Source organism: Patagioenas fasciata, chromosome Z (genome assembly GCF_037038585.1).
Source record: "Patagioenas fasciata isolate bPatFas1 chromosome Z, bPatFas1.hap1, whole genome shotgun sequence".
NCBI lineage: Eukaryota > Metazoa > Chordata > Aves > Columbiformes > Columbidae > Patagioenas > Patagioenas fasciata.
Window position 1 is genome coordinate 32,620,553 of NC_092560.1, and position 20,793 is coordinate 32,641,345.

The window sequence follows — 20,793 nt, forward strand, 5'->3', positions numbered from 1 at the left end:
TTTACCATGGATCTTCAGTTTTATTCTGGATAGTCGATCTTGCATGGTGAAACTTTGGTAAAGTGAAAATGCCTTGGTGGTTTCTTAGCTTATGAGCGTCATTTTAGATGTTAAACCTGTCATGCTGGGTAACAGTTCATCCTTTCCTCTTCCCCAAAGAAGCAAATTTGAAGGTGAAATATGTCTTTGAGTTAACATACAGTGTAGTAACAATCTTCTAGCTCCATTTCCTAAGGGATAATTTGACATGGTTAACAGAGGCGACAACCAACATTTCTGAAGTGTAAAAGAGTTTTTTAGCTAAACTTGCTGAAATCAGGCAAACCAAAACCAGAGGTAATATTAAGAAGTTTTGGCATTGTGTAGATTTAGTTTCATGTTTGCGGTAAAGGGCCTTGACTGCAGGTTTACCTGAAACACAGAGAGCTTTATTCTGTACTAAATATATTTTAATTTTGATGGGATGAGTGAGCATCAATATGCAAAAACAATACATAAACATGTGTTTCCTCATTGTGAAGAGCTGTTTATAAACATGTAGAAAGGAACTTTCTGGAGCATCAACTGCATTGTAGAAAGTCTGCCCTTTTGACAGCTGCTCAGATTGCTCCTTTGCCATGCCCTTCAAATCATGTTTGGTCAGAGCAGCTCGCTGTCTTTTTGTCTTGTCTATATTTGTGTTGATCAATCTGTCACACCAAGTTAAACAACACTACAGCTGGACTGTGCAATATACTTTATTTTTAGGTTTCTGGAAAAGGTTGGTGTCCTATGTGAGAGCTATGGAGGGAAGGCATCATTATGGAGGAATCCTAATTGTAAATTGAACCACATAATTTCCTCCCTCCCCAAATTAGCAGTATAAGGTAAGAGAGATTGAATTTCAAAAGCTGTGGCACTCTTCCCTCTGTTCCAGTTTATGTGTCCTTGATTCATCTGGAGAGAAAACAAGCGTGTTAAAAGACAGTATAAAGCAGATCACTTCCATGTACAAACAAGCATCTCTCAGCCTCACAAAGGTTTGAAAAGCCCCACTATTTATCATGTTACATTCTCACTCATGGCTTGATTTCAGATATCAGAGCAATATGATCATACTTGTTGGGCAGAGGAGTGAATTTCTTGTGCCTTTGTGGTGAAGTGTTCAATGTTTTAGCTCCTCCTTTGGCTTGTTTGTTCATCCTTTTTGCCATCCTACAACAGCTAAGATTGGTTCCTTTGATAAGTTACTTGTTTCAATAAATCTGAAAAGTGGCTGACTAGGCTGCATAGACTAACCCTGACTTCTCTTTGGTGCCAACCAAAATGGTTTGCACAGGCTGACTCTCTGTGGCAGCTTCAGCTGGGGCTTTAGGACTCCAACAGATCAACTATGATGGATTTAACAACAGGAGTTTTGGATGTTACCACCCCTACCTGCCCATTTCTCGTCATCGGTTGCAGGTTACTACATTTCCTAGCCAGGATGATGGAATGCAAATTGCATCTCTACTTCAGTTATCCCGGGTCAAGGACTTGTATTTCAGTGTAAAACCTTCACTCTTGGCTTAAGCTAGTTCACCAAATTGTATCTGTACCCTTGGGTGGGCTGGGAGCCTGGGAACCTGTGAAAGAGAAAACTGACCAACAGTTAGGTACTGCAGTACTTAATCTGCCAAAACACCTCTGTGGGAGCCCTAGAAAACACCAAAAGTTGGAACTTCTGCCTTGTGTCACAGCAATAGACCAGTTTTCAAGCCACAGAGCAGTAGCAGCTCTTTGGGATGGAAGAAAAAAATTCATTTGCTATTTAGTTTTCATTTCTTAAAACAAAAGAATCGCATCTCTCCAGAAATTCTGACTCTTCTCTCTCCTTTTGCTTTGAACTCATCAAAATCTTTTAATACATTTAGCTTTTAACTTTACTATGAATAAATCTGTGAAATCATAAGTGGGGAAAATCTATATGCATAATTGCTAAAATATTTTTACATATGCATATATTGTATTTAACATTGATGTTTTATACATTATGTTTAACTTACTGAATATACAAATAATACTTTTGTTAGTTATTGCTTAGCACTTTGCTTTGTTCAAATATATCTATTTGTTTTTTTTTAATGACAGTCTATGCCTACACTAAATTAAGTTTTAACAGAAAGCATATCTTGTGTTTGGTTGTATTGGAGAGCTGATATATATACATATATATACATATATATACATATGAGTGTCTGTGTTATAGAAAAAAGTGTTGTTTGGGGTTTTTTGGCAGATTTTTTTAAGATACAGTTTTTGGTAATACAATTTGATGTGAAATTTTAAGATCTTTTTAGGACGTCCCCTAAAAATCAATATCCCTTATGCTCTGGGAGTTCAGTATTATGATATAACAAAACATTTCTTCAGGGAGTAGGTAAAATAATGCCAGTATATTACCTGGCAGTTGAGGAAGGATGCTAATTAAAGCATGAATTTGGTTACCTGAGCTTATTAGCTTATCCCTAACTAACAATGCAAAAGCCTTTTGAGTTTTGGGAACTGAACTATACTGTGTTAAACTCTTTGCCTGTGAGAATTGCTGAGCTGCATCTTTTAATGATGCTTCCTCTCTTTGGAGACAAAGAAATGTTAAATGTTGTCAGTACCCTCCTTCCCAGTTTCTCTTTTAGCTCTGTCTGAATAACTTTCTGCTTTTACTTATTCCCTTGAAGCAAATTTTATTGAAAACTCAATTCCTTGTAAATTGGATCTCAAACTATCTTTTGAATTTTATCTAGAGAAAACATAAAGCTACTGAGAATGACTGTTCCTACTCTTCATGCACTCTCCGTGACTCCACAGACAGTGAATTATTATTTTACTCATTTCTGTGGCACCTTTGTTCTGCTGGCTGGCTAAGATATTTATTTCTTGTAGTATGACTTGAAGGTCATTAACGCTGGACTCTGAGAAGCTGCCAACTCCTCACCAGTCCTGCTAATTTGATGAAGGAGGCACACTTAATGGACTGAGATTCATTATGAATTTGCTGGATTTCTCCTACTGTTGGATGCACTCAGAACTAGTCTCAGAGTTTTGAATCCTCGGAAAACAAGGGCTTCCCAGTCAACAATCAAAGCCTTGCCAGGACTACAGCGAGAAAAGGTTAGCCAAAAGGTGATGCTCATTCTCAGGTCACATGAATTATTGCTTGAAAAAAGCAGGAGGGCAACATACCGTAGCTGTATGTTCACAATTACCAACATAAAGCTGGAAGCAGGAAGCTCTACTCTGCATCAATCCCATCTCCCAGGGAGGCTTCCAAGGTGTCTGGAAACACCCTGCACTACTCTTGAGGCTAAAGGCACCAAAGGGGTAGGTGACCCTTCTGGAGGTAGCCCTAGAATGTGAAGACAACTGAAACAAAAAGATTTTTTGCACATGAATTTATTACGCGTACAATGAAATTGCTCGCTGTATGTGCAGTGTATTTAATGCCTCCAATGGGGTGTGGCATTAGGCAGTCTGACTGTGAAGATATGCAGCATACCTCCTCCCCACTGCAGCTCTGCTCCCAATTTCACTTTACGTGACATTTCATTGTGCCCACCCAAGGGGGCTTGTCCTGGCTGAGCCAAGTCTCCATAAGCCAGCAGAAGTCTTATCCAGGAAAACTCTGGCTAGGTTTCTGTGACACCAGAAGGTTGAATTAGAGACATACAGAGCCCTGCAGCCACAGGGTGGAAGAGGCAGAGCGAAGGCATTGACAGAGCAGGGGAGCACATTGGTCTTTCTGGGAGCAACTGAATTGTGACAGTGGCTCCATCATTTTGTGTGACTTCGTGAGCTCAAGAGGATGAAAATAGCACAAACATCTCTCTGAGAGATCCTGCTTCTGGGGCAGGATAGATAATAGAGTCATTTAGGTTGGAAAAGACCATTAAGAAATGGTCTTTTGTCTCTGTTTGTTTGCAGTGTAATAATTTGACTATTTTAACTTATAAACAGCACTGGCAGCTCTCAAAATTGTGTCTCAGAGTCCTGGTTTCAGATGGGATAAAGTGAATTTTCTTCCTAGAAGCTGGTATAGTCCTGTGCTTTGGATTTAGGATGAGAATAAAGTTGATAGCACATTGATGTTTTAGTTGTTGCTAAGAAGGGCTTATACTAGGTGAAGGAGTTTTCAGCTTCCCATGCTCTGCCAGTGAGGAGGTGTGCAGGAAACTGGGAGGGGACACAGCCAGGACAGCTGACCCAAAGTGGCCATAGGGATATTCCATGCCATATGGCGTCATGCTCAGTATATAAACTGGGGGCAGTTGGCTGGGGGCTGGTGATCACTGCTCAGCAGTGGTCTGGGCATTGGTCCGCGAGTGGTGAGCAACTGCACTGTGTCACTCCTTTTGTATATTATTTTATTATTATGATTATTGTTATTTTCCCTTTCTGCCCTGTTAAACTGTCTTCATCTTAAACCATGAGTTTCACTTCCTTCCCCCATCCCACTGTGGGTTAGTGAGTGAGCAGCTGTGTGGTGTTTGACTGCCTGCTGGGTTACACCACAAAACTCAGATAACAGTACATTTGAAGCTCTTTTAGTAAAAGCCTCTAGAGCATGACAGACTGAAAATCATGTTTTAAGGCTGTTTAGGGACTTAAGATGCAGAATATACTTGAAGCTTGTGAAGTCATAAGAAAAGCCCCAAAACTTTGTAACTCCAGAAGAATAAGAACTCAGCATTTTTAGTGACTGATCTTTTCATAGTGCTTAAAAAAAAAAAAAAAGTTTGGATGCCAGGGATTGGTAGTATCTAGCGTTCTTCTGTGCTGTTTGGGTTAAAAATTAGCATGACTTTAATGAGAACTTTACCATAAATTCTGAAAAATGTTAACCTAGGGAAAAAGGGCACTTGAGGAAGCAGACTTCAAAGACGCATTCAAAATTTTCATTTGAACTGTCTTTTTTTTGCCTAGAGAAATATACAAAAAAAATGTAAAAGCTTTCTTTTCTGGATCTTCTCTTTGGTTCCAGAGCACCTGTTAGTTTGCTCAGTACTGTGCCCTGGCACTGTTGCCTTGACTTTAATTTCCATCTTCAATTTTTCTCTTGCTTATACATTCCTCCTCTTGTCATAGATCTGCATGTGAACATCGAAGGGAAACTTTGCCTGACATGCACTGGCGGGGGTTTATCCTTCTGACTGCCCTGCAGCTGGTGCGTTTGGGACTGACATGACAGCAGCCAGCAGTTCTCAAGCAGCTTCTGTCACGTGCAATTTCAGGGTGACAGGGAGGAGAAAACCAGGGTGTTATCTAGGTTCCTGTCCTCAGACCCTCTTCCCACATTCTTACTCACAGACCTAGCACGCTGCTACTCCTAGTAAATAGCTCAGGAAGGTTGTGAAAAGTGGGGTGCACAAGACTGGCAGGTAGCTTTTGTTCTTAGCCCTACTAGCAGGATGTCAGCTACCCTGTTTGGCCATCCCTCTCACGTGGCCTTCTGGCACAGATCTGTGTGTCTCTTTGGTGCTTGGAGAAGATGATGGAGCCCCCTCCTCAGTGACACAGATAGAAAGGTGCAAAACATGTCCTGCAGGAAAGGGCAAAACTTGGTTCCAGACTGAGGGAGCAGAAGTTCAGCTTGCAAACACTATCATGGGAACTTGAACGTCCCTCCTTTGACCTTGCTCTTCTGACAGATTCCCACCCCCTGCAAAAAAAAAAAAAAACAAACAAAAAAAACCCAACCAAACAACCCCCAAACCCTGAAAACAACAGATAAGCAAAACAAAAGAATAAAAATCTTTTGCTCTGGAAGCAGCTTCCTAAACCTGTGTGTCTGAGCCTGCTGTGGGGATCTGCTAGATGGGTGTTCTACATTCTCTAGCATGGTTTTTCTCTCTGATGTATTTCTCCTATGGCTGGCAAACAGTTTGGTGAAATTGTGCAGAACACCAAATATTAAGAAACTGTAAGACAGAGCACTGTGTCTGTGTTGCCTCCAGATCGGAGATGGGGCATTACAAACTGACATTTTCATAAACTTGAAATTGGAATTGCTGAAGCATTTAGCATAGTGTGTCTGCATGTTTTTCTTTAGAACAGAATAAGTTATTTTTAACTACAATTCCTCCATGTGGAAGGCTTTAATTGTTTCAATTTTAACTTATTAAGTAATATTGCTGGAATAAATGTGTTTTACGTGGGTAAAATTCACATACATGTGTTTAGCTTGGTTTACTTTTTAATTGACATGTTAATCTGGAGTAATTTGGAGCATTGGAAGGTACAGTTGAATGCTTTTATTTCTATTTGGTTTCAATGATTAAAAAATAATTTTCTGAGACAAGTCTTCCAAGTACTAGTCTCTTGTTAGAAAATATATGTGTGCAAGTCAGGAATTGCTTTGCAGCTTAGGAGATACAGCTTGCAGATCAGGGATACGTAGTAATTACATGACAGATCAGAGCAAAACTCCAGAAGTCTGTCACATTGACTAGGATTCATGCCAGAAGGCCATATTTTTCCCAATTCAAATTTTGCTCTTGTCTCTTGACAACATAAATAAAGCTCCTCTGTTTGAAAATCCTGCAGCCTAGCTGTGCATTCCTGTTGCCTGCTTGCCAACAGAAATACCAGACTTTCTTAAGGTGCATTGAGGTCTGGCAGCCAGGAGAATTTGCATTAGGTTTGGAGCTTTTACAACTGAGTGCCAGAGGTTCCAGATAAGAGAGTGCCTGGAAGAGAAGATGGCACTGATGGAACTAGGCAGTGTACCTGCTCCAATTTACTGGCTTTTGTTGACAACAAATCTAGCAGTATTTGGGCCAGTCAGTATTATACTTTCCAAAACTAGCTTGTTGGGAGAGGTGATGGCCTTGTTGTCAGGACTGGCTGTTTTCCTTGGTGATTTCAGGGTGTGTAGCAGCAGTGTCCAAGTTAAACTGTAAGTATAGCAGCTGGTGTAGTTGAAGGTGTGCTTATGTTCTGCATCTTTAATCTTTGTAGTGATATATTAACTGAGTGCTGTCAAAATCCCTGCAGTAAAGTGTAAGATACACCTGTGCCTACTTTGAGATCTTCAGAGGTACCTTGAAATAAAAAAAAAACTGGTTTGGTTTTGAGATAAAGACAATACTCTGTAGTGCATCCACCAATTAAAGCAATAAGACATCCCATGAGACACTAGCATTTTGTCAGAACACAGTGAAGTGTTACATATTAATTACTTTCATGTATTGCTCCTAATTATCTGTAATGGCCAAAGGTAACCAAACTGAAAATAAACAAAGTATATGCAGAAACTGTCTTGACCAAACACATGCTACAGAATTTTGATATGGCTCCAGAGGGGCTTATTATGAGTTAGAAGTACTCAAATTTGCCTATGGTTTAGGCATAAAACTTTTCAAACACGGCTGCACTCTTGTTAGTTTGTTGTCAGACTCATTCCACGCAATTGTCAGCCCCCTAGTACATATTATTGAGGGGTCATTAGTTCTGGGAAAATGGAATATTTGTCACCGCTGCAGCAAAAGTGTGTACATATCATAAATGGAGCCTGAAGGGACTTAGTTCCAGGTTATTAAATGTTCATTCGAGATGGTGGATAATAACTGCTGTTTCTGATATTTTAGATTAGACTGTCCTTACTGCTTGTAGGGCTTATTTTCAGTGACTGTTAGTCTTGTTATTACGAATACATATTTAATGATTGAGGCAGTATGAATAAAATCAGTAAATTTGTGTACTATCCGAAAGCTTCAAAGTATCAATTCATTAGTTAGCACTTTATCATTAACTAAGCTCTAACAAGAACTCTGCTGCAACAGTATGCAGTAACTAATGAGAGAGCATTGTTATTTGGAACTTTTTACATGGAAAAATGAACAGTTGTGTGGGCTTGTAATCATATTAGAATACATATAATAGTACCGATACAATTCTTACAAAATAAATTTCTGTAAGAAACTGCAGTTGCTAACATCACCCTGAAAAAAATTAAGATATCAGGGCAAACAAAGGTACTTTTAAAAAAAGTTTGTCTGAAATAACACTCTTGCCCACTCCAGTAATGTTATGTTTTCCTTGCCTAATTAGACTCGTAGCCTATACTGCAACCTCAAACTCTAACAATAGGATTGCAGTTGTTAACTAGAATAGCACATTAGAGGGAGAAAAATAACATTAACTATAGCAGAATCTCTTTGAAAATGTAATTTTCTGTTGCTTATTTCTAAATAGACAATACAGACTGTGCTTTTTGTATCACTATTTTGCAGGTATGATTTATCTGTGTTAGATACTAAATCTAAAAGAATCAAGAGCTTTTCTCTGTTTAAGTCTATTTTTTGAACTGTTCCCTATGGTTGAATAGTCAAAATATATTGGGAAGTTACAGTTCTGACCAAATGACACCAATGCTTGTGTTGGATGTGCAGTGCAATCACAGTGGAAGCCAAATACAAAGGGTTATCTGTCAAAGCATTGGCCAAGATAGCTGAATAAAATATTATCTTTCAGATTTGCTACTGCATAATTTTCCCTCTTTGGTTTTTATCAGATGATCGTTTTATTACTGCCTTTATTTGAAATTATAATTCTCTGTGATGCTGCTGCTGTTTGCTGTAGAAAAAATACTGACCTTGATTGTGAACCTCTGAATTCTTACCATTGTGAGTAGACCCACTGAGGCTGAGGCTGAAAACCGGCACTAAGTACCAGGCAAAGATTAAGCCAGTATTCTCTCACATTTTAATAGTCCCTAGTAGGAAATTATTATTTCATTTAAGGAATGGCATTTGAGACAAGTACACTTAATTATGGAGGTTGAACAAAGCAACCAATCATTAAATTTGGCTTCCCTATTAATATAACCCTTTATCAGCCTGTTTGTCAGACTGTCCTATTTTGGGGATGGAATTTTCCCTGCTTTGTGTCCACCCTAGCTTGAAATATGTTTAAAACTCTCACCACTAAATAACACACAGATAGATACAGCTGAAATGGATGGGAAACGGAAGTAGGTATTTGTATTATCAGTCCTGACTACAGATTTTTTTGTGTGCAATTTTGTCTCAAATGAATAACACCATGGATAACTCCTGTCCTTCTCTGTAAGAAATAAATAGTATAGTAATGCTTTATTCATGAAGGGAAGTGTCCTCAGGAAGTATAAGATTTTATAGAGCTACTGCTTGTTTCATCTTCATTGATCTACAGATGCCCTTTTCAATCCACAAGTATTTTTTTATCTGATTTACTATTCCTTATTCAAACTGTGGCAGTGAAGTTTAATAGGCGAGGTAGAGAACAGCATCCCTCAGGACACAGCCAGTTTGTAATTAGGAGGAACATTTGGGCTGGGAAATTGGTAATTATTCTCATATTCCTATCATTTAACTGTAGAACTGAACCACACGTAGCTGTTTTATGGTTCCAGAAGCCAGATCTATGCTGAGTTTTATTGTAGTGTGGGCAGACTCTGTTCCAACACATACAGCTCCAGTAGGTCAGGTGACAAGGCTGTGCATAATTATGCATGCTAGCACTTCTGCCTGGCCGTGTAATTAAATTATCATTCCTGAGCTAAGTGGTTGTATCTGGTAAGGTCCACCTTTAAACCTACATAAAAGGTATTAATGTGATTTGATCCCATCTCTACTGTTTTGGTTGGATTATACTCATCTACATTAGCAGCACCTGAGCGTATTACCTTCCAGTGGCTTAGTAGATCAAAGTGTCTGTGACTGAGGTCCCTAGGTCCCAATGTTAGACTAAGCATGGGCTTAAACCAGACTCAATCTAATCTGGTTTCTTGGACGAGATATCCCTACTATGCAAGTGTTGCAAAACTGTCTGAAGAGATAGTACTTGTCTCAGATCCTTAGAGGCTAAGGTCCTTTGGCGTGCACTTGGAGCTTATGGTCTGATTTTCTTTTCTTCGAAAGAAATCTGTTTTGCATGCCTTAAATTTGCTCTGTGATCCAAACCAGTGCATGGCAAGTGCAGGCAATCAAGGATTTAGTTTAAAAAACCCACTCCTGCTCTGAATTTAAGTGCTAATTCAAGTGCAGCAGCTGACATGTGTTGAGTTTTTGCTTATTTAAACATGTCCTATCTGTAACTGATTGTATGAGTGCTTCTGGATAGAGTCTGAATGAAGCCAGACTGCAGCTCAGTGTGGTCTATATTCACCCTTTTGACTACCTTGAGTTGAGTAAGCTGGACTTCAACAACAGGCCGTACTCAGTTTAAGGAAGCAATCCTTGCTGTCTCTCAAGCATTAGTCGCTGGTTCCCAGATCAGACGCAGCACTTAAGAGTAACCATGTGAATGAGTGTAGTATGTGCTCACATTATCTCCCAGGCATGCTAAGTGGGTGTTCTGCAGCTGACATCAGCATCCCAGCTTAAGTGCATTATCACATAGATATGATCTGCACCTATTGCATCATATATCATATGAATTGAGGTCCCGTGACCAAATCCTGTACAATTTTAGTTGCTCCTTACTGGGTTAGGCGAGTGTTGGACTGGCTTGTATGCAGATATAAGACATAATAACATCATACTAGTGCGGGCTCGGGTGGTACTGATTATGCAGGCTAACTGATATTCAGTTTCAATTCTTTGTCTATTAGGGAAATTAGTAAACTCCAAGGAAAATAAGAGTTTGGATAATTAGTTTTTCTTCTCAAATAGCTAGTCCAAATTCCATTATATAGCTATTGTAATCAAAATTTTCATTTGAATATATTTTTTTTTCCATTGGAGAGGGAGAGGAACTAGGAACAAGGGAGGAAAAAAATATCGAACTGACTATTCTTTGCATGCTTTTTTTTTTTAAATGAAAGACAGGTCTGACATTTTCAGACATGTCTGAAATGTTTAAATTTAGGCTTGAATTTCACCAATTCAGTAACTAAAGCAAAACCACAGAATGTTATCTGTCACCTTACTGTCTGCCTTCAGCTTTGCAATTTGCAAGCAGCATTATCTGACTACATCCGGCTGCTAGACTTTATTATTTCTTGTACTTGTTTCCTTTCTCAGTCTGGTTGTGTGTGGAGTGGCAGTGAAAAATGGATGAACATCCACATTCAGGAACAGAAAGCATCTGGCATTCGATATCATGGAGGCACCAGGAGAGTGCTGTCATGTAAAATGTATGTTGGAATAGGTAAACATGACTAACGCATATGCACTTGAGCAACTCACAGAGAGCTGCTTTTGACTAAGAGTAGGAGGATTTTAGTGTTTTACCCTTGTGATATACACACTCTGTGCTGCAGTGGATATATCAGAAACCCTTTCATGACTGAAAGCGGTTCCTTGTACTTGTGAAGATAAACAATGCTCACAAAACCCTTCTAGCGTGTGAATGTGATGCTGCTGGCACAAATGACTTCACACACCTCTCAACCTCCTCAGAGCTCCTGATGGAAAACCTACTGCTCAGGGACCTAAGGTAGCTTCTGGGTATTCTCTGGAGGGTGCTGTAAATTGCTGCATGTGGATTGGATCTACTTCATTGGCCTTTTTCCTGTGTCTTACATAACTTCAGAAGCAGGCAGATATACTGTTATAAAAGTGTTCCTAATTAAAAACTTTGGCACTAAATGTAAAAGAACAATGTATTCTTATCGGGTCAGCTTTTCTTGGATCTTATTCCATTGTCGCACTGGCATGAAGTAGGCGTAAGCTGCACTGATGTGGGTAGCCATGACTAAATTATCAAATCTAATAGACCTGGTTTTCAGAATTGGGAAGTCTGGCATTTCTCTGTTTCAATAGGCTGCTGCAGAACAGTGAACTACTATGTTTTTTATGTAATTGTCAGCAGGTTCAGGTCCTGTTTGATCTTTTTCACCAGAGATAATGTTTGACTTGGGCAGAGAATGGCAGGAAATAAATGCACACAGAAGAAAGAGACCAGTCTGCAAAGGAAAAAGCAGCTACAACTTTATTATTTTTCAGCATTGCTTCCCTAATGAAAAAAACAAAACAAAACCAAACACTAGGAGAAACAATTGCTTTTTGGGTTGGTTTGTATGAAAAGAGACTGATTCTACATTCCTTCCAGTTTTCAATAACCAAAGAACATTTTGCAAGGTTTTAATTGTTTTAATCCTTCATGGAATAACAACATTTTTGTGATAATGCGTGTGTGTGTTTTTTTTTTCTGTGGGAGAACGTCCCTATGAAAAGGTGGGAACATTCTGTAAAATTTTGTGGTTTTAATGAAATGTTGTTTTGAAAGGATAAAAAAAGACATTTATATTGAGTCAAAATGTTTTGATTTTTGTTTTCTTTCAACATTTACAATTGTATTCCTATCTACTTCTTCAGTATAAACAAAGATGCAAGGTAAAATTACACCTGGCTCAATATTGTTAAGAGAAAAATAGTTGTTTAGATTTACGACTCTTCTCTTGCTTATTGAAGAAATTAACTGAAGAGATAACAGGTACGTTTTCATAAGCAATATAGTATTTAAACACTCAGACATATAGGTAAACAGAAGACACTATTATTACCCTGTGTTTTGTTACTCCTCCCTGTACTTTACCTGACCTAGAAGAAGATGAAATGCAGCAAGTATCTGGATTAGTGCACACCAGGTATAGCAAGTGATACCTTGCAAAGCATTCCTGTGCTGTTATGATGAACTGATTCACTGTGTTTTATTTCAGGCTTCCTTTCATAGTCACTTGCTCTGACATTTCTCAGACTTGTTCATAAGAACCTCAGTAGTCTTACTTCCCCCATGAAAGTGAAAATTCTTTCCTCTGCTCATTTAATGATTAAGATCTGTAAATTTTCTTATATGTTGATCAGAAAAGCTCATTCTTTTTTTCCCCCTGATTTCATTAAAGAATACATTTCTCCTTCTGTCGAGCTGATCAGACTAATGCTTAATTCCCTTCACTGTGGCTCATCAAGACAGGCAGAACATCTTCTATCTGCATTAAGCCAGACTCTGAGCTCTGTAAGTGGAAATGCGCAATTTTGCATGCAGCCGTCTGAATGTATTATTCCTATTAAATAAGTGATCCTCTTTTCTAGAAATATGTTGTCGTCACTTGGAAATACAGAGTTACATAAGAAAGTCCTACTGCATTGCAGTAATAATATATCATGGAGAATTAAGGGTGTCTGCTTCTCATCTATCCCTTTGCATTTTTTTCAAGATCATGTACTTTGGCCTTATTCTTGCACCGAATTTCAGTAGGACTTTATTAGTAGCTCTAATAAGCAGTCTGGAAAATGGCCAGATTCTGACCTTTTGCTTGTCCAGCAGCGTAACTGCTGGTTTATAGGTGCATGCAGAAGGTCGGAGTCAGGCCTGATGTTTTCTGTTTTTTCACAGTAACTTCAACCAGCGGTTTTATCTGATGAGGGAAGAGCTTCGATGGGCAGCAGTGTCATCTGTCCTTTCTGTGTTTTGGTGTGTGCCTGGACCTGCCTTGCTCGGCCTTCCAGCTGCAGAGTCCATTCGTGGCGGAGCCTGCAAAGGGAGGACAAGCGCTTAGCAAGTACTGAGCCAAATCCTTCAAATGTATCTGGGGCTTTTCAGCAGGGTCGAAGCTTTCCTCTCTTTCATCACCACAGCACTTGTCCTGTATTTATTTACCATCTACACGTCTCTGGCTTGCTAGATTGGGAATGCAGGGGAGAAAGGGATAGTGCTGATGCTATCAGTGGTTGACATTGCTGGATTCCTAATGGGTCAAACAACTGCTGAAATACTGTCAGTATGAAGAGCTCTGTTTTCTTGCTCTGGGGTATTCTCAAAGCCACATAGAAGTACCGTCTATCAAGTAAGGTCAGTTGATGTATAAAATAAAAAATACAATTATGCCCCCTGAACCCCAAAGTTTGCTATAAAGTGCTGTTGAAAAGAGCAAGCAGAACTCTAAATACATCAATTTTGGTTTACTCTGAAGAAAATAAAAAGGAAAAAAAAGCTACCATTTTGTACCCAAAATCTCTGCAGACCTTGGATGTGTTTAATGTAAGGAATTGATGTCACATGCAAGAGGAGCCACATAGCTTCAAGATACAAGTATAGTACAGACAAAAAAGCAAATCACTAGGGACCGCTGCAAGATACTGTTGGCTGGATCATTTTCCAAAGGAAATGGTGTTAGGAAATGCCTGAACCAGCAATGCTATAAGATTAGATACCATATAGTAATGCCAAATGCATAATGGAATATATGGATTTTTATATTACATTCAATGTGCTAAAAAGAACAGCAGCCAGTGATTTCATCTGAGAATAACTTAGCAGTAGTTGTTTCCTATGGAAATATTCAACTTCTGAGTTTGATTTCAGGTTGTGTTTCAAACCTGTTGTGGCTTCACTATTCTCTTGTGTGTGTAGTTAAACCTCAAAAAAACCGTTCGATTAGTTAGCAAAAATTTGCTATTGAAAGCACGGTTGTTTCTTGTCAACTAGTGTCCTAGGTGTCACAGAGGGAGCACTTGTCTCTACGTAAAGCCACCTAATTTTCCCAGGTGCCACTTACAGGTAGTGGACCTGTAGATTTTGCAATCAAACTGCCTATTACCTCCTGAAAGTACCTTTTTTTTTCAAACTAGAGAACTCTTTGTGAATAATTTGGGTTTTGGCCAAGGACCTTGCTTGTGTCTATTTCAGTTGTGACCAGACAATTAAGACATATTAACTGTGTAAATTCAGATATATTCCAAGTTCTTTCACTATATTATTTTTCTATTCAGAGAAGATCTGACGAAAGTTTTTAACATTTCCAACTTTGTGAAGTTAAAAATATTATCTACAGCCCTAGTTACAACTGGTTTGCAATATCTTCTTGTAGTAGTTTTTTGTGAAGCTAGGTTGACAAAGGTTTCCAGTGCAGCTAAACACTTTCCTAGGTTTTATTATACAGATTTTCTCTCCAGTAATTTTTGATTTTGTTCTGGGAATATTACTGACTAGCTTGAGTGAGATACTGGGAGCAGGACTGTCTATATCTGACTCTGTTGGGACACACGGTCTGCCTGCCCAGATTCTGATTTCCTCATCTTTGAAGTGATGATAGTATCTTCCTCCTTGGGCACTAGAGTCAGAATACTTGGCATTTTTCTTAACGAAAAAGCATATGCCGGTTTGCTGAAGTAAAATTAATTTATGTGAATGTCGCACTTTTGAGGAAAGTTGATGCAGGAAACTTTTGTCAACTCCAAGAGGAAAGCCCACCAGAAAAATGCAAGAGGCACAGGTATTTCTTATCCTCTTTCTCCATCCATTATTAGTCAGGGGATTTACTTAGTGTGGGGGGGACTCTGGTTCAAACTCCTGAGGTGAGCAAGTATCTGAAGCAGCCTATGACACTTGTGCAGAGTATCTATGTCACAGTCACAGCTCTTTCTGGGAAGTGCCTGTTGTTTTATACTGCTTTGTAAACAAAGATAATACATTTGAATTATGTGTTGTATAGCAGGAATGCTCATGAAATGGAAAAATAAGATTTTCCTGTCCCATTAAATACATTTCTATTTTTGGGCTTATATGATGCAAAAGGCTGTTAAACATGATAAAGATGCCATGGATTTATTTATGCTACACATTAAATGAATGATTTGCCTTTCTCTTTAATGTAATACTATTTTATTTATTTGTGTAGCTGTACCAGTTCCAGGTAAAAATCCTGATATTTTCTGTCTGTCACAAGCCATAGTGCCAAAGTGCTTTATTTTCACGTGGCTATGATCCAAAGCCTCTGAAGAATGCTCATGAGGTTGAGAGGTGAGAGGTGTCTGAGTTTCCATGCAGAAGAGCCATGGAAATACGAGACAAGCAGCTGTGAGAGGAAAAGTGCCAAAGATCCAGAACACAATCTGTGCTATGAATAAAGCAGTACAATAACAGGTTACCTTATTTTAAAGCATGTGATGACATGCCTTGCTGTCTTGTGCAAAAGGAAAAATACCACTTACTTGTTCAGGGCGCTTTTGCTTAACCTAGACTCTTCACCTTCTCGTTGCTTAGTTTGCTCTTCGATGACTTTTTCCCAGAAGTTCTTCAGCTCTTCTGTGTCTTGGCCACCCATCTTGTGGCGTCGAAAGTTGGTATTTTTGCTCATTTTCTGAAAAGCAATTTAGAGATCAGAGCTATCAGGAACATAAACTGAGGCAGATTCTGTGTTGCTTAGCCCCTTGCATTTTCTTTCTCATGAATTACTATTGAAATAGAATATGTCACCTGAGAATAAGAGGTACCTGATGCTTGCTCTGTCTTGAATCAAAATTATAAGGCATTGAAACAGACCTTGGGTGATAGTTAAATGGTATACCTATATTTTTGTTACTGACTGATGACTGCTCATGGTACAGTTCACTGAAATATTGTGAAGGCCTCAACATGTGAGAGATTTTAAGTGGTTTTGGAAGAACTTGGAAACATACTTTCAAATATAGTGCCATTATCACTGAAGTTCAGATGAGATGTTGTGAAGGGCTTTCCCTTTTTCTGCTTCCTGCAGTTTTAAAAGATACCATAAATGGTTATTACCTAAGGGAAACATGTTGCTCTTAAATGATTCCTTTCACTACTCCAAATCATATCAAGTGAAAAATATGCAGGGGAATTCTAAATCTGAAGTTGAAGCACACAGAGTGCAAAGCCCTGGGGAGCTTGTTATGGCCATGTTCTTTAATTTATCAAAATTCTGTCTTAAATACTGTTAAAAGTAATGCTCACTAAAACATAGAGATGAGTCACAATAAATGGGAAACTGGTCAGAAATCAGGTGAATTTCTCCTTTCTAAATGCATAGTATTCAAACTTGGAGGCTTTTAAAAATCACTGTATATATCTGAGGCACTTGCTAGTATTACCAAATACACATTGTTTAACAGATCTAAATGGTACTTTGAAAAGTTAAGTTCTGTTGTTTATTCCCAAAGGAAATAATCAGAAGAAAATGCATCATATACTATATTTGTTGCTGCCCAAATATTTATTTGCTATGATGTTAAGTAAGGTACCAGCAACATGTTATCCTTCTACCCCAACTGTGAAGCAGATTTCCTGCATCAATCTCCTCCACTAAGCCCCTCCAGCAAGTGGTGGGATGATACAAGAAAGACAAAAAAAAAAAACAAAACTTAAAATCATTCTCCGGAGTGTTCCATGACTAGATCAGCACATAATTTGAGGGTTCATATGAAATCCATTTGCTTCCCTGTCTTCATCTATCTTCTGTTGTCACTAGATACTTTTGTCAGACGACCACTCTGTAAGGCTGATGAATTTATTAATGCCTCATAGACCCTGATATGTACTTGTGAGTCTGCTTCATAGGCAGTGTCATACTTTATGAAATATCCTTGATAAATATTATAAAGACTATGCTCATGTACGCCAACCTGATGAAACCTTTGATTTCTGCAATGCTGTCAGCAGAAGATCAGAGGAAATAAAAGGACAGTTAGATACAACACAATGAAGGCAGACTTGTGTAAGATCTTCCTATCAAATGCTGTATTTTAAACTCCTGAAGTTTTAAAATGGCATGTAAGCAAGATCTTGACATCTTCCAACATTGAATATTTTGTGATTTGGCATCGTTTTCACAGACCTCTCTTTTAGAAAGATCATAATATAAAATTATTTTGCCAAACTCAGTGCTAAGTCTGACTGGACTGAAAAAAACACTTAACAAGAAGAAAAGTGTCTACCACTTCCAGATGCAGTAGTTTTCCACAAAAAAGTTGAGCTGCTTAAAGACTGGCACAGTCCAACTGGAGTAGTAAGCGTGAATTGGTTAGTGCATGTAATATAATATCTGTGATGGAGTATCAGACGTGCTTGGGTGGTAAGGATATTGGTCCTCTCCACAGCAAGTCAGCAAGAGCTACAATATCACCAACACAATCAGATATTTTCCTCTGAGGCAAACAAGTTTTCTGGTGTTTCCTTCGCTGTGGACTGCGGATGATGTAGATATGGCACAGCAGGATGTAGCGGGAGTCATTACCATGCTGTGGGTACAGCAGTTCTTCTACCACCTTTTGCTAAAAGTGCTTTGCTTATCAGTGATGTGGTCTAAACGGGAATACATGTGATATTTTAATGATCTTTTGTCCCAATTTGAGGACCCAAAATAGCAGTTTCATCTAAGACTTCATCTCGCAAAAACTATGAATTTCACAGACACACTAGCACATGCCCTATCTGTATCTTAATTCTATAGGCATTGAGCAGTGTTAGAATAAATGCTCTGGTAATAGCTAGCTACAGTGAGTGATGGAATATGATTATTTCATCATTCCCAGACCAGCAGGTCACCTGGGTCTTTGCACCATTTAAAGGCTCTTCTATCAGTAGCAGCTGCCCACTTGACACTCTTCAGATAATTATCCGGTTGCCTCAGACGCCAAGTGCAAGCTGCTGACAAAATGTCTGAGTAGGTTTGCCCTCCAAACCTTATTATACTTTGCCTCATGTACGAGGCTGCCATAACACATTAACCTTTCAGTAGAGATTAAGTTTTTATGATTATTAAACTTCTAGTAGATGTTATTCAAGTGGTACAAAGAGGGCCTCCAGTCTTCATATGAGGTCTGAATTGTTTAGGTTTTTGGGGGCCATGTGAGGGTTTTGGCTGCCTTAAATCTTGGCTGCTCCACTCAGAGGAACAAGCTGTGGTCAGACAGGCTTCCCCAAGGTGAAGGTACTTCTTCATATGTTAGTCAGGCATGTCTATGGGACTTTTTGCAAGCCGAGAACATTTGACTTGATAATAGTTCCTAGAAATGTCAGTGACAGTGAATATTTCACATGATATTGCTGCGGTCCTTGCTAAAACATTCTTGATGTAAGACTTTTGAAGAAGGTGCTGTCTGGCATTATTAGCCAGTATCTCTTGTGCTGTGATGTGTGAAAGCATCCTTTCTCTGAGTCTGGCATTACAACATCCATGTAAAGAGATTAGAGTTCATGTATACCATTAATACCTTCTCTTTTTCTAATTGAAAGATTCTACTTGCGAGCACGATTTGTATTTCTAACTAATTCTCTAGGTTTGTTTTCTTTGTATCAAACAAATTCTTTATTATCGCTCCAGAAAATATATTTTTTTGTTGTTCTTGTTGTTAATAGATTTTCTGCTTTCTTTTTTGTGTCCCAATAACATAAATTAGAGTTACACAGACAAATGGACTTAATTCTGGCAAAATTGTTCTTAATTCTTTTACTCAGGTATCTCAGGGTTCAGAAACTATTTGGACAGTTATATTTTCTCTTCAAGTAGAAAACACATGTTCTTAGAGTCACTCCACCAGTTTTGCCTGGGTGGTAAGTGAGCAAGGAAAAGAGGTTCTTACTAATGGCAGGTTGTTTTAACAAGTTCTTCCACTGATGTGAAAGTGATATAAGCAACAACAACACTTCCATGGGTTCACAATGATTTGTTCTGAGACTTGAGTCAGTGTCAATATTGTTTAGGGACTGAAAATCTATGTTATGAAACTTTCTGCAGTACTTTTCCCATTCAGGGCTACTAAAATGTGCGTAGCACTAGTGCAAGGCAGAGACTCTTATTAAATCTTTAGCTAAGAGGGCTGAGGAGGGACTATTTTTCTATGGGTTGTGCAGTCCTACCTGCTCATTTAAAGTATAGTTGACTGTTTTTTTTTGGGGGGGAGACAAGGTAATAAAACATTTAAATAAAGGTGAAACTACATCTTGACTAAAGTGGTGTATGTATTTGATAACCCTGAAACTTAACTGTCAGGAAAATGTCTATGTGTGCATGAAAGAGTTTTTTACACCATTCATTTATGGGAATTAATTTATGTGTTAACAAATTATTAATTTATTGGGAATGTCCACAAGAGGAAGTAATAGTAGATAAAATTAACAGCACTGTAAAAGAAAAATCTCCTACATTTATAATCAAACCATAAATCACATTGCCATGCAGCAATCTGTAAGACAGCAAATCACTCATGAAATGCAGATAGCATCTACATACAGTACGTTGCTCTAAACGCTTTGAGCTGCTGTCTCAGAGTATATTTAAAGGAGATTCAAAGTGTTAATGATGAGTAGTTTTTCATAAACAGATCTTTCCAGTCCAAGGGAGAAGAAATTTTACCTCCAGTTGGAAGTTATTATATTCACAACTTTTATTCACTGCCACAAAATTAATATAGAAACAGGCAATAGCACAACCTTCTGTCTTTTAATCCCATCTGCAGGCTGAATGTGTTAAAGTAGTGTGTTTCCACATGCTCTGGTTTTAGCTCTTTCCTGGTCTACCCTGTTTGAATTATTGTAATCTCAGACAACCTCCACTGAGGTACAAAAAGAGGCTTGAACAAATATCTAATCCAAGGAATTTCTCTTCTACACACTTTGTAATTGTATTTCCACTTTGGATTCTTACCAGAGAAAGTTTTTTGTCAGAAATGGCACTTGATGTTTTGAATAGGAGAGCTATTTTTAGTAATCGTTACCTAAACTAGACAAACAAAAGAAAAAAATATTGTCTGAAAGGAAGCATGTTTTTTCCTTTTTTCAGTCTTTCTATTTAATATATGTCTTGAGTTAGCCATTGTCTTCAAAATTCAGTATTTTATATAGAGAGACAATACTTGTACATACAATGAGATTCTCTGAAATTTTTTTACTTTTTAGTAAGAAATGTTTTAGTGCATTCAGCAAAGATGTTAACTGAACATATTTTGTGAAAAATGTTAAAGTAACTTTTAATCTAAATGATCCATAATTAAAAACGAAGGTTTAGGTAATAAAAAGAAACCAAACTACTTTTTTCTCTCTATTATTGTTTTT

The 20,793-nt window shown here is 38.3% G+C and overlaps 1 protein-coding gene across 1 annotated transcript; it reads right to left on the reverse strand.

The window, feature by feature from the left end:
- Positions 1-13,026: 13,026 nt before the first annotated feature.
- LOC136115413 (protein FAM240B-like) lies at positions 13,027-16,078 on the reverse strand. Its single transcript, XM_065861523.2, has 2 exons — positions 15,933-16,078; positions 13,027-13,473 (listed from the first exon to the last, which is right to left on the reverse strand). The coding sequence occupies exons 1-2, from the start codon at positions 16,076-16,078 to the stop codon at positions 13,341-13,343; spliced, it is 279 nt and encodes a 92-aa protein (XP_065717595.1). The 3' UTR covers positions 13,027-13,340.
- Between the last annotated feature and the right edge of the window lie 4,715 nt (positions 16,079-20,793).

What these genes read in the sequence shown, in the direction of transcription:
- LOC136115413 (XM_065861523.2), bottom strand. Translation starts at nt 16,078, where the DNA reads ATGAGCAAAAATACCAACTTTCGACGCCACAAGATGGGTGGCCAAGAC. An exon ending in AGCAAAAGCGCCCTGAACAA is followed by an intron (nt 13,474 to 15,932) that starts GTAAGTGGTATT and finishes CTCCCTTTGCAG; the next exon opens with GCTCCGCCACGAATGGACTC.